Here is a 13702-nt window from a genome sequence, read left to right as displayed (position 1 = left end):
TTAACTGCCTTGTTCAGGGGCAGAACGACAGATTTTTACCTTGTCAGCTTGTGGATGCAACCTTATGGTTAACTAGTCCAACGCTCTAACCACCTGCTTTACGTTGCACTCCACGAGGAGCCTGCCTGTTACGCGAATGCAGTAAGTTGCTGCATTAAAGGTAAGTTGCTAGCTAGCATTAAACTTATCTTATAAAAAAACAATCAATCAATCATAATCACTAGTTAACTACACATGGTTGATGATATTACTAGTTTATCTACCCTGTCCTGCGTTGCATATAATCGATGTGCGCATTCGCGAAAAAGGACTGTCTTTGCTCCGACGTGTACCTAACCATAAACATCAATGCCTTTCTTAAAATCAATACACAAGTATATATTTTTAAACCTGCATATTTAGTTAATATTGCCTGCTAACATTAATTTCTTTTAACTAGGGAAAATGTGTCACTTCTCTTGCAAACAGAGTCAGGGTATATGCAGCAGTTTGGGCCGCCTGGCTCGTTGCGAACTGTGAAGACTATTTCTTCCTAACAAAGACAGCCGACTTCGCCAAACGGGGGATGATTTAACAAAAGCGCATTTGCGAAAAAAGCAAAATCGTTGCACGACTGTACCTAACCATAAACATCGATGCCTTTCTTAAAATCAATACACCGAAGTATATATTTTTAAACCTGCATATTTAGCTAAAAGAAATTCAGGTTAGCAGGCAATATTAACCAGGTGAAATTGTCAGTTCTCTTGCGTTCCTTGCACGCAGAATCAGGGTATATGCAACAGTTTGGGCCGCCTGGCTCGTTGCAAACTAATTTGCCAGAATTGTACGTAATTATGACATAACATTGGAGGTTGTGCAATGTAACAGGAACATTTAGACTTATGGATGCCACCCGTTAGGTAAAATACGGAACGGTTCCGTATTTTACTGAAAGAATAAACGTGATAGTTTCCTCATTCGACCATATCAATGACCTAAGGCTCGTGTTTCTGTGTGTTTTATTATATTATAATTAAGTCTATGATTCGATAGAGCAGTCTGACTGAGCGGTGGTAGGCACCAGCAGGCTCGTAAGCGTTCATTCAAAATAGCACTTTCGTGCGTTTTGCCAGCAGCCCTTCGCAATGCATTGCGCTGTTTATGACTTCAAGCCTATCAACTCCCAAGATTAGGCTGGTGTAACCGACGTGAAATGGCTAGCTAGTTAGCCAGGTGCGCGCTAATAGCGTTTCAAAACATCACTCGCTCTGAGACTTGGAGTAGTTTTTTTCCCTTCCTCTACATGGGTAACGCTGCTTCGAGGGTGGCTGTTGTCGATGTGTTCCTGGTTTGAGCCCAGGTAGGAGCGAGGAGAGGGACGGAAGCTATACTGTTACACTGGCAATACTAAAGTGCCTATAAGAACATCCAATAGTCAAAGGTATATGAAATACAAATCGTATAGAGAGAAATAGTCCTATAATTCCTATAATAGCTACAACCTAAAACTTCTTACCTGGGAATATTGAAGACTCATGTTAAAAGGAACCACCAGCTTTCATATGTTCTCATGTTCTGAGCAAGGAACTTAAATGTTAGCTTTCTTACATGGCACATGTGAATTTACACACTTTTACTTTCTTCTCCAACATTTTGTTTTTGCATTACTTAAACCAAATTGAACATGTTTATTTATTTATTGATGTATTAAGTTAAAATAAGTGTTCATTCAGTATTGTTGTAATTGTCATTATTTTAAATAAATAAACGGTGTTGAAAAATCATAATCGTCCGACCTCTAGTCAAAGTTTTTGTGAGAAGACCGGTTTATGGGTTGTCTCAGATGTGGAAGAATGACACTGGGGTATGCGGTGGATTGAGATGCATCCAATGCAAAGAAAAAATGTAAATTACTTTTGATGGGGATTTTTTACATGTAATTTAGATTGAAGCAACGGTGATTCAATCGACGCTAGGGGGCTAATGGCCGTTTTTTGTGTGTGTGTGTGTGTGTGCCACCAATTAAGTAGGAGGTAAAGGCTTTAGTATTTACAGAATCTTATTTAAAAGGTTTGTACTGTTGGTGAAATGTAAATGGTTCACAGGGGGGACTGACTGGTTAGCCATTAAGGCATAAAAAGTAGTTTTTAGGAATGCATGTGTGATAATAAATATGTTGATAATTGAGCATTTTTCCCATATTTGCCTTTTTCCTAGCGTCATACAAACCATCCTGATCTCGCGAATTTACATTCTTTGTTGCGAAACGGAATGTAAACTAGGTTTGTATTAGGCTAGCTCCCCTCCCTTCATTCACTCATTACCAGACTCAACCAGAGATACTGGATATAATGACACGATGCTTGTCTCCGCCCTGACAATGAGATTCTTTGTCCACAGAGTGGAACAGCGGCCTGTCAAGCTCACGCCTATTCTCTTTAGATTGGTGGATACAACTCGTAATTTTTATATAATTTTGAATATTCAATTAGGGGTGTTGCTGTCAACCGCCTGTATTCAATGGAGATGCAACGCCAGCTTCAGAAATATACCTTGACAGTCTCAAATTACACTAGGGATAACTCCATAGTTGCCGGGTTATCCCGTGGGTCACGCTTATATCAGGACGCTTTTTACAACCTAAGCATTACGAAACTTCTATTAGATCAAATAAACCTCACGTATCAAAACAGCTATTCATTTTTATCTTGACTAAATTCGACACTCATTGACCCCATGCAAAACTCCTCTTGCTTAATAATGAATGTTCTGTGGAAAGATTTTGGGCGGAGTAAACCCTCTCGCTTCGCCTCTTTGTCTTTGACTCAACTAATCAACTTGCATACTCCAACCCGACGGGCGGCAGTGTTACCGTGCATTTGGAAGTTTACCCGCCAACGAAACGAAGTAAGTTGTATTTTCCACCTCGCTCCCGCGGATGCGTTTCAAAATTCAGCCTGTAAGGTTATGAAATATGAATAAAGCTTCGTAGCAGTATTATAGCTAAATTACAAATGTCCGAATATTAGATGATCGATGGCAGTAATATGAACGTGGACAGCTGTGACTCGCTGGTGTAAGGTAATGCTGCTAACGTTAGCTAGGCTAGCTATGTTTTAGGGATGGATAGCTAACGTTAGCTAGCTAGCTATACTAACAAACATTTCCTAGGCTGGCTAGCTAGCTATCAATATAGTTAGGTATATATGTCAAATATAATTACTTGTGTCGATGTACTATTAAGCTTTAGTTTGCAAATTGGGTTTAAGCTTTTGAACACCCCGTTGGTCCAAGAAACAAAGACCCCCAAATTTGGGCCAGCGCCGGGCTTGGGGTGACGACGTTAAATAGTGATTTACGACCAAGGTGTTAGCTAACTACATAGTGAAATTATCGATATCACACAACTACTTAACAAGTTAGCTATTTAAGTCTAAAGGCTAGCACGCCCTACAGATACCTAATGTTGTGTTGCTGAATTATATGCCCTGCTTTTTATGCAATACTTCCCTGTGGATATATCATTTCTAATCAGTACAGTTGAACAGGCTTTCTAAAATAATATTTTTTCTGTTACCTCAGACACTCCAGAGACCCTGTTCTACATGAATCATCACATCAAGGACAGGTCAAGATGCAAAAGCGGAACTATATGAAAGGGGAAAGGGAGCTTGGTGATGGTGGACCCCCTTTTTGCTTTAGTTGTGAAAGGATCTTTCCAGACCAAATGTCATTTCATGACCACTTTTGTCCTGCGGCTGGTTTCATCTGCTCCTGTGGAACAGAGTTCTCCATGTATGTTGATATGATGGACCACAGTGGGTTACATGAACCAGGCCACACTGTAATTAATTATAGCACCATAAAGAAGGAACAATATCAGAGGGAGAGAGAGTACAAGGAGCAGCTTTCGAGGCTGGTATTGACGGCGGGGCAGGGAAGCTGGGCTGTGCCTGGACCGACTCGGATGCTATCGGCCCCTATTCCACGAGCCACAAAGCCTCCACCTGGTCCACGTGCCCCAACAACGGACCTCTGGCACCAATTCCAGCCAGTGGTGTTGGTGGAGACCCTGCGCAAGTTTGGAAGGACAAAGCCCTACAGGTGTGCCTACTGTGAACTGGGCTTTGCAACAAAAGACTTACTCGTATGGCACCACAACACTCACGCCAGAAATAAAGTCCATGGCTGCCTGCGGTGCGGGGTTCTCCTGCTCAGTAACAACAAGTCACCACAGCCTGGCCACCACCAGTGTGGATCATATCGGGCAACTCCTGAAACCAGATTCACCACTGCCACAGTGCTGAGTAACAGGAAACAGCCCGCGGGGTATGCTAAGAAGGTTGTCCAGCGTCAGCACTGTCCTGACCCGTTCAGTGGGGAGCTGCAGCTAGGGATGCATATGGTCTCACAGCAGCCCATTCCAGGGACTTCTGGAACAAAATACTTGAAGTGTAGAGTGTGTCAGGAGCCCTTCCAAACTGTCAAGCTGCTCGAGAGGCACCGTTGCACAATGGCGGCATCCTTTTTTGCACAGGAACTGGGTCTGACGTCTGGCAAACAGCTCAATGGTCACAGAAAAGGGAAGGAGGAAACCAGCCCATACTCCTTGCCTCGAAGCAATGGTGACAAGGAGCTGGCGTTCAACATTCAAACTTCAACGAATGTAACTGTATACGACCACAAGGCAGTAGGCCCGGATAGGGGCACCGGGTTGTCTGCTGTCTCTGTAAAAACTGAGGTTTCGGATGATGACTGTTTTGTGATTGAGGATGCGTTTTCGTGCTAGTCGGAACTAAGAAACTCTGAAATTTCCGACTTGCTAACTGGTTGAACGCGGCATGTGTATAAAAAACAGTTAGTAAATCGGAAATTTCCGTGTTTCCTAGTTCCGACTAGTACGTGAATGTGGCATAAAAGCTCCTTCACCAAACCAAGTCAGCTGTTATACCAACAATTAACCTCTTCCCTCCCAGTACCACAGAGATGAACAGTGCAAAAAGCATTCCCAATGTGAACCTTCTGCATTTGCAACAGACTTAAACATCTTCTATGGGTTATGGGTATGGTCCCTTTTTGTAAGGTACCGGCTTAATTCTTATCTAACTACTCAATTTACAACTAATCTGTCAGTAGCCTAGATTTTATTTTTTACCTTGATATTTTTTTTTTCTTTCAGTTGTGTGTTTGTCAAATGACATTGAAAATGTTACATATGCACTGTCAAATCAGTCTGTATGGTTCAGATAACCACAAACATTGTATGAAAATGCGTTTGTTTTTTTACAGTAGCTTTACTGAAAATGTGGTATAAGCAGCATTGGCCATATCACAAGAACATGTTGGTTCTTTCTAGCCATTTCTGTGGTCTTGGAATAAAATATTGTTTTGTTTCCGCTCTCTCCCTTTCTTTTGTAGCAACTAAGGTGTAATAATCTGTGTTTGTTTCCGTATTTCAGGGACCAAAGCAATAGCAGCAGCCATAAGGGATTGCAGGAAAAGGCTATACAGACACTCCTGACCTGCAAAACATTTATTTTTCTCCAGAATTACTTAAATTAGGTTACAGTTAGAGGTAGGTTTAAGGTAAGAGACAGTTTTAGATTTTGGTTAGTTTTACAAGTCAGGGTCTGTTATAGCCTCTGCCAAGAGAGCATGATGGATATGCAGATAATGTATTCACTGATTGCTTGGGATAGCTCTCTGACATGGTTTGTCACTTGTGAATGCACATAGCATACAAAAATAGAGGTTAGCAAAATATTCTAAGACGACTATCTCATGAGAATTTTATTATCACTGCACAAAGTTTTTGGGTAAACTTTATTTTTTTTTACCAGTTGTCCATCTTTGATGAGGTAGGCAGGCATCGCGACACCATTTCCGGCCTACCGGATGTTGAGTGAGGAGAAAAAAAAACAATTGAATCACGAATACAATAAGCTAACGTTTAAAATTATGGCACACCATTGTATCTGAACGTTGGCGAAAACAAACATGTTATGTGCAATGCATTATTTATAAATATTGATATTTGTCGGATTGTAACTACAAAACGGTATGTTGACATTAGCTAGCTAGCTTTCATCATGTCGACAGCTTTTTAACTGGTGGTTCGAGGACAAGTTTGCACTAACACATTTTTGGGTGAGTAACTGCGAGTCTTACATGAAACAGATCTAGTTATGGTGTGCATGTTTCTTTAGCTAGCTAACTGGATTTAGAGCATGTTTTCCAACATGTCGGCCTACCTGCAGAATTTCGCTATAGCTAACGTTAGTTGACACAGCTACATACAGTGCCTTCAGAAAGTATTCACACCCCTGACTTTTTCCACATTTTGTTGTGTTATAGCCTACATTTAAAATGTATTAAATTGAGATTTTGTCACAGACCTACACAATACCCCATAATGTCAAAGTGGAATTATGTTCTTAGAAATTTTTACAAATGAATTAAAAATGAAAACCTGAAATGTCTTGAGTCAAGTAATCAACCCCGTTATGGAAAGCCTAAATAAGTTCAAGAGTTAAAATGTGCTTAAGTCACGTAAGTTGCATGGACTCACTCTGTAAAATAATGTTTAACATCTTTTTTTGAATGACTACCTCATCTATTGGTAGATGGGTAAAAATTGTGAAGTTATTAGTTACATTGGATGGTGTATCAATACACCCAGTCACTACAAAGAGACAGGAGTCCTTCATAACTCAGTTGCCGGAGAGGAAGGAAACTGCTCAGAGATTTCAACATGAGGCCAATGGTGACATTAAAACAGTTAGAGTCGAATGGCTGTGATTGGAGAAAACTGAGGATGGATCAACATTGTAAGTTACTCCACAATACTAACATAAATGACAGTGAACAGAAGGAAGCTTGTACAGAATATATTCCAAACATGCATCCTGTTTGCAATAAGGCACTAATGTAAAACTGCAAAAAATGTGTCAAAGAAATGTACTTTATGTCCCGAATTCAAAGTGTAATGTTTGGGGCAAATCCAATACATCACTGAGTACCACTCATCATATTTTCAAACATGGTGGTAGCTCCATCATGTTATGTGTATGCTTGTCACTGGCAAGGACTTGAGTTTTTTTTGTTTGTTAATAAAAAAATAAATGGAATAGAGTTATGCACAGGCGAAATCCTGGTTCAGTCTGCTTTCCAACAGACACTGGGAGACAATCTTTCAGAAGGACAATAACCTAAAACACAAGGCCAAATATACACAGGAGATGCTTATCAAGATGACATTGAATGTTCCTGAGTGGCCTAGTTACAGTTTTGACTTAAATCGGCTTCAAAATCTATGGCAAGACTTTAAATTGACTGTCTAACAATGATCAACAATCATCCTGTCAGATGTCAGAGCTTGAATAATTTTTTTAAGAACGTGTAAATATTGTACAATCCAGCTTTGCAAAGTTCTTCGAGCAGGTGAGTCAAACTCATTCACATGGAGGTCCTAGTGCCTGCTGGTTTTTGTTTTTTTACTTTCAATTAAGACCTAGACAAACAGGTGAGGGGAGCTCCTTATTAATCTGTGACCTTAATTCATCAATCAAGGAAGAGTGAAAACCTGCAGACTCTTGGCCCTCCATGGAATGAGTTTGTCACATGACTCAGAGACTTACCCAGAAAGACTCAGTTGTAATCGCTTCCAAAGGTGATTCTAATATGTATTGGCTGAGGCGTGTGAATAATTATGTAAATTAGATATTTCAGTATTTAATTTTCAATAAACATGTTTTCGCTTTGTCATTATGGGGTATTGTGTGTAGGAGGGTGAGAATTGTTATTATTTTGAATTCCGGCTGGAATAGAACAAAATGTGAAAGTCAAGGGGTATAAATACTTTCTGAAGGCACTGTAGCTAGCTGCCTACAGTGACAAGAGGAATAGATTTGATTTGGGAATTCCCGTAGCTAGTTCTTTTCACTTCAATTAGATCATCTGGATGTCAGCCAGTCTATGGGTTGTGGTCCCTACAACCTATCCATTTGATTCAAGACATGGAAGACACAAGTTGGAACATTCAAACCCAACAGAACAACACTACATCAGTGTGTGAGTATGTGAGATGCATGTAGGCTGTTGTTTGGTGAGACAATTTGAATGACAGCATGGGGATAAAATGTTGCACAGGCTGCTAAATCTGGTGCGAAAATACAGATGCAAAATGTAGTGGTACCAGTGGTATGGTTGTTAAATTATTATTAAAAATGATTTCAAGTCAGTGGCACAGCCCCATCCCTGTCTTGTCCCAATCTATAGAAGGGGTGTTCTTGGCCATTCTTGTCAGAGGTCCCACGGGGCGGGGGGGATTGTGTTGTTAGGGGCCCTAGAAAGACTACCATTTCTGCGTGCAAAGGGGAAGTAAACTCCAAATACAACATAACATGACCGTTAGTTCATTAAACCAAGACAGTTTTCAATGTTATGATGTAGAATCACGTGGCTCAAACCTCTGTTTCTTCTGTTTAGGTACCTGGGAACAGTAGTGGGGGTTACCTGGCTAGTTTGTGGTGGAAGAGGAGACGCGTGGTTTGAACAAAAGCTGAATGATCGTTCTTGCCTGGGCTGTTATTGGAGGATCTACGTTGAACATTTATATTTTCCTCATCAGTCCCGCCAGAGAGCCTGCCTAAAAATAAAGACAGTAAGTATTAAAATAGCATAAGAAAGTCACTCATGTATGTTGGAAGTAGTAGCATACCCATATATTTGTGCGATATGTGCTGCGTTTGGCTGTTTCTATATTTGATTATGAAAACTAAGACCGGCGCAAAAGAAAATTAACGCGTTATACCCTTTTTTAAAATATATATTTTTTACAGCCATCTGAAGAGAAGATCAGAAAGGAGGTAGACAACTGCCATAACATGCCCCCAATGAAGGAGCCCTTACAAAGACCCCAACTACAGAGAGAAAGTAGAAGCCAACAGAACAAAGTGGTAGCTGAACCCTCTGACACACGGTCACTACCAGGTACCCCTGTTTCGGTTGTCCATCCTAATTCTGGAAAGGTAAACTCTGGTGACATTAATCACAGAAGAAAGCTCACAAAGACCCAGGCAAACATGGAGAAAATGCATGTTTATTCACCTGCTGCTGGTCATGCTAGAACTCAATGTGAAAGTGCCAATCCTGAAGTGCATTTATCACTTACTGGGAGTGAGCAAACATTGAACTGTATCACAAAAGAGCTGGTGGGTGTAACAAGGCCAGCAGCGGTAGACGTTGTTAAGAAACGTGGTCGCCCTCACAAGAAGGTAAAGATGCTGCATACTGTGCTACAAACAGAGGAGAGTTCTTCTCATCTGAGCACTGCAGAATCAAAGGATTGGAGTGAAACAAAGTCTGACAGAGCAAATGCTATTTCTTTTACTACAAACTGTGTAGAAAACAGGGATGACACGTCTCTCAGAGCTATTGAAACAAAAGCAATACCTCTAAACTGTGAACCAAGCAATACAGCGGTGTCTGTTCTTGACTCGTCCCCCCAAGACCATCAACCAGCTGAATCCAGCCCTGTGGCTATCTCACCCTTGGAACCAAAAAGGAAAAGGGGACGACCAAAGGGGTCGACCAAGAAACGACCAGGAAGAACCATGAACACTATTTCAGTGCAACAATCCCATGTAACAGAAGAAAAAATTGTAATTAAAAAGGAACCTGATGAGATGCTATCTGAAAAGGAAAAGAGAGGAAACATTGGTCCTCAGCCTGAGGAAGCTCCTGTTGAGCCAAAACACAGAGTAGGACGACCATCAAAGAAAACAACGCTTGTGAGACAGTTTGCATTAGCACAGAGAAAATCACAGAGAAAATCATGTTCTATTACAGCATCTGTGAATTCTCAGGATATTCCACCACAACATCAGAAGATTGAGACTGAGCATTCACTAGATTATATAGCAAGGCATGTGTCTGTGTCACTTAGTCGCGTTGATTCTCAGAGAGGTGGGAGGTCAAGTGGGACTGCTGAGATGATGTCTAATGTGAAGTGTGAGGATATTGAAATAGAGCTGGGTGATTTTAATTCCCTGGCACAGTCAAATTGTCTTATGTCTTTTCAAGGCCACACTGACACCAGTGTGAAGGTTGAGCCCTGTAATACTAGTTGTGATGGCACTGAATTCAAAAAGCCACTCAAAGTTGACAAACGCAGAGAAACTGCTGGCACTGCTCCCAGAAAGCGGTCCCGGTTCGTTTTTGGAAAAACTAAATACAAAAAAGGAAAGAGGAAAAGGTGCATTGATGCTAGAGGTAGACTCCAAAGTGTGACCACACAGGGAGATCCAGACACCATGTCAAAGCAAGCCGATGAAGGCAAAGGTGATGTTGGAAAGGAGATGGACTGTGGCGAGTTAGCTTGGGAGTATGAGGGTAACACAAATGACAGCTTTTCAAATGGAAGTAAGTCAACAGATGAAGGATTTAAAGATTTGCCTGAGAGTCATCAAAATCCAATCATCACTGATGTAAACATATTAGAAACTATGTCGCATGAGTCCTTTTCGAAATCAGATGTCGTACAAGGTGAAGAATTCAAAAGTAAGGAAATCAAGAAAGAGAGAGATGGTGTAGGCGATGAAACTGAATATAACCCAACAAGCAGTTGTCCGAAGGCAAGGGGTCGACCAAAAGGGAGACCAAAAGGAACAGGGAAAACGTGTGAATACTGCGGACGCCATTTTGATTTTGTGTCTGTATATACCGTCCATCTACGCACTCATACAGGCGAAAGGCCCTATAAGTGCATTGATTGTGACCAAGACTTTGCCCAGCTATCCAACTTAAAAAGTCATATCAAGAAACATAACAGGCGCTGTCAGCCTCTGAAGTGTCCTTATTGCAAAATGAAGTTCAGTAATTCAAACGAATTGCTTGCTCATTGCAAGTGGCACTCGCAGAACCCGAACCAGGACTCTGAGTCTGAGAGTAAAACGAAGGATAACAGAAATGAGGCCACTCATACACCCCTTGTTTCTCTGAAAGAAAGGATAAAAAGGGGAAAGGGGGGGATACTCAAATGCCACATTTGTGGGAAAGTATTTCCCTTTTGGTCTGGTCTGCAGGTTCATATACGTATGCACACTGGAGAAAAACCATATATCTGTAAAGTATGTGGGAAAGCCTTTAGTAATCGCTCATCAATTCGTATTCATGAGGTGACACACTGGTCCATTAAGCCTTACAACTGCACATGGTGTGGAAAGAGTTTCACTCAGTTGTCGTCTGCAAAAAAACATCCCTGCAAGGGTCTGAGGGAGAGTAATGACAGAGAGAGCCGGAAGAAGCCTTTCATATCTTTTACATGCCACATCTGCGAAGAGAGATTTGTTCAGAGGCGTCAGTACAAAACCCACCTGAAAACCCATGCTGGTGTGAAGCTCTTTCGCTGTTTATTCTGTGACCAGCTGTTTAGTGTGATGTCAGAATTTGAAGAGCACCACCAATATTGCACCAAAGTTAGGGGGGAGAAGATGACATCCAAATCTGAATTTAGGATTTGGAAACCTAGAGCCCCTAATCAGCAAAGATCGCAGCAACCAAGTGTCAAGAGTCATTCACCAGTCAAGAGTCATTCACCAGTCACCCAATTAGTATTTCCTGCAGCTGCTGATAGTCAACCATTTCAGAACCTTGGACAGAGTTCAGCTTCCTCTGCCTCGTTGCTGAACTGTGAACCTACCTCACAGCAAAAACAAAGTGGTCGTCTGTCTTCACAAACACATCCCAATAAAGCCATTGCTACAACTCTGCGCCCCTTCCAAACATGCATTATACCCACAAACAATCTCACCCCCCTTGTATCAAAGTTGAACAGTCTAGATCGTAAATCTGACCCGAGGAAGTACTTATGCCCACGTTGTGGAAGACTTTTCAGACACACAGGGAGACTCCGAGCCCACATGCTAACTCATGCCCACAGTCAGAGCTACACCTGTGACTGCTGTGGAAAGACCCTGGAAAGCTGGAAAAAGCTTTGGCTTCACCAGCGAGTCCACAGACAGAAACTAGGACGGTTCTCATGTCCAAAGTGTCGCCAAGGTTTCCGCTTCGTTGGGCCCTACAAGCAGCACATGCTGCGAGAACACCCGGAGTACCAGTGGATCGATGAGAGACCAAACAAAACTCTCCAAGGACTTGACCAGCAGCAGTGCCTGCCTTATCAATGTGAGGAGTGCAACACCAGCTTCAGGACACTAGATTTGCTTTTCAATCATCAGCTTTGCCATTCCTCACCAGGTGACCACAGTATGTGGATCCAGGACGACTGCTATGATTACTCTCCCTCGACACATGAACATGATGTACCTTCCAACATGAATGGATTTGACCCTCACATGAACAGTGGCATAACACACTCCCATCAGGAACTCCACCATACCTACTACCCTTCTCCGCCTCTTCAAGCAAACCACCCACAAGATTCACATCGCCTTCATTACTTTTCCAATCATTCAGACCTACTACATTCACTGTCACCCCTCATACCCGTGCCTCCCCCAATGCAACACCCAGGTTTCCAACCAGGCCTCCAGTCATATGCCTCCACCCAGCCGCTCACAAGCCCTCTATCACCACTGTACTCACAGGTAGAGACCATTCCATACCCTGACAGAAAAGATGGGAATGTAAACAGGAAGCGGAGTAGAATTTATGGGAATGCGACTAAACGTGCTGCTAGATCAAAGGAGGACAAGGCAACAATGGGGGGTTTGGATTGTGCGGAGTGTGGTGTTAAGTTTCCTGCTGTCTCACAACTCTATGAGCATTATTTGCAGCATGCCAGGGGAGAGGTGTAAGAAGTGAAAATAAGGGACCTTTTTCCATCACAAAGGCACGTTATCCTCCCATCTCTTTCTCAGAGGTTTACCTCTATCAGTTTAGAAATGACTTATAGGTCAACCAACAAAAGTGGAATTTTTAACACATAAGGGGTTGTTGTATTGATGTGTTTGAGTGAATATTCTGTTGAGTGGAGATTGTTACTCTGGTTGCTTGTTGGTCATTAGGGAAGCTGATTACTTTTGGTTGTTATTTGAATTACTTACACTATGATCAATTTTAAGTTGACAGTATTTTATTTTTCTTTGGCGGGTGTCCCTTAATCTGAAAAGATGGTCAGTGCTTTTATACATTTGAGTAGTTGTAGCAGGTTTTGAGACGAGGACAGATCATGGCCTGCAATCTATTTTTCAATGGAAGTTTGAGTGTAAATTACAATGCTTGATCATGGAACATTGTCATACCTCTTAATGTCATTGTTAACCTCTTACTGTCAGACTGATTCTCAACTGATGAAAAATAATGTTGTAATTTAGCCTACCAATACAAGTGATTAACATACATCTTTATTCTGTCCATTTATTTAAAAGAAAATTAGAAACCTCATGTTTTGCAAGTTAGTCATTTATTCTATGGTTAAGTGTTGATTTGTAACTTATGCAAGAAAAATATTTTCACTGCCAATACTCTAGTCTTTTACCTAATAGGCCTACATTCCCTCATGTTTACAGAAAGTTATTTTGTTTAGAAAAGCAGTTCTTGTTCTGTTGCTGATGAACTGACAGCTGTTTACATACTGTATATTTTACTTTCTAGTTTCACTCAGTTATTGTGTCATATAAGAATAAAAGCCACCTTTCTAATGTTGTGCTTATTTAATTACAGACATATAGCCTAGCACAAGTACATATGTAGGCCA

The 13702-nt window shown here is 41.4% G+C and overlaps 2 protein-coding genes across 7 annotated transcripts; both read left to right on the top strand.

Annotated features, from left to right (window-relative positions):
- Nucleotides 1-2558: 2558 nt before the first annotated feature.
- Nucleotides 2559-5375, top strand: LOC106578123 (uncharacterized). 3 transcript variants are annotated; one of them, XM_014156751.2, is made up of 2 exons: nucleotides 2559-2889; nucleotides 3565-5375. In XM_014156751.2, the coding sequence occupies exon 2, from the start codon at nucleotides 3617-3619 to the stop codon at nucleotides 4769-4771; it is 1155 nt and encodes a 384-aa protein (XP_014012226.1). In that variant the 5' UTR covers nucleotides 2559-2889; nucleotides 3565-3616; the 3' UTR covers nucleotides 4772-5375. The 3 variants fall into 3 exon arrangements, with proteins under 3 accessions (XP_014012226.1, XP_014012221.1, XP_014012217.1); XM_014156746.2 differs by having other exon boundaries at nucleotides 2559-3063; XM_014156742.2 differs by having other exon boundaries at nucleotides 2883-3058.
- Nucleotides 5376-5854: 479 nt separating this feature from the next.
- Nucleotides 5855-13646, top strand: LOC106578103 (uncharacterized). Of its 4 annotated transcripts, none has more exons than XM_014156710.2 (4): nucleotides 5856-6129; nucleotides 7934-8052; nucleotides 8470-8644; nucleotides 8823-13646. In XM_014156710.2, exons 2-4 carry the CDS (start codon nucleotides 7943-7945, stop codon nucleotides 12798-12800), a joined length of 4263 nt encoding a protein of 1420 aa, XP_014012185.1. In that variant the 5' UTR covers nucleotides 5856-6129; nucleotides 7934-7942; the 3' UTR covers nucleotides 12801-13646. The 4 variants fall into 4 exon arrangements, with proteins under 4 accessions (XP_014012204.1, XP_014012185.1, XP_014012177.1 ...); XM_014156702.2 differs by having other exon boundaries at nucleotides 5857-6129; nucleotides 7911-8052; XM_014156719.2 differs by having other exon boundaries at nucleotides 5861-6129; nucleotides 7915-8052.
- The last annotated feature ends 56 nt before the right edge of the window (nucleotides 13647-13702 follow it).

The sequence above is a fragment of the Salmo salar genome, chromosome ssa02 (genome assembly GCF_905237065.1).
Source record: "Salmo salar chromosome ssa02, Ssal_v3.1, whole genome shotgun sequence".
NCBI lineage: Eukaryota > Metazoa > Chordata > Actinopteri > Salmoniformes > Salmonidae > Salmo > Salmo salar.
Note: the sequence above shows the minus strand (reverse complement) of the source record. Positions and strands in the feature narration are given on the sequence as shown.

Bases quoted from the DNA above. Each gene is read 5' to 3' on its own strand.
- LOC106578123 (XM_014156742.2), top strand. From the start codon at position 3,012: ATGATCGATGGCAGTAATATGAACGTGGACAGCTGTGACTCGCTGGT. The intron at 3,059-3,564 runs GTAAGGTAATGC...CTGTTACCTCAG, and splicing joins GACAGCTGTGACTCGCTGGT to ACACTCCAGAGACCCTGTTC.
- LOC106578103 (XM_014156710.2), top strand. From the start codon at position 7,943: ATGTCAGCCAGTCTATGGGTTGTGGTCCCTACAACCTATCCATTTGAT. The intron at 8,053-8,469 runs GTGAGTATGTGA...TCTTCTGTTTAG, and splicing joins GAACAACACTACATCAGTGT to GTACCTGGGAACAGTAGTGG. The intron at 8,645-8,822 runs GTAAGTATTAAA...TATTTTTTACAG, and splicing joins CCTGCCTAAAAATAAAGACA to CCATCTGAAGAGAAGATCAG.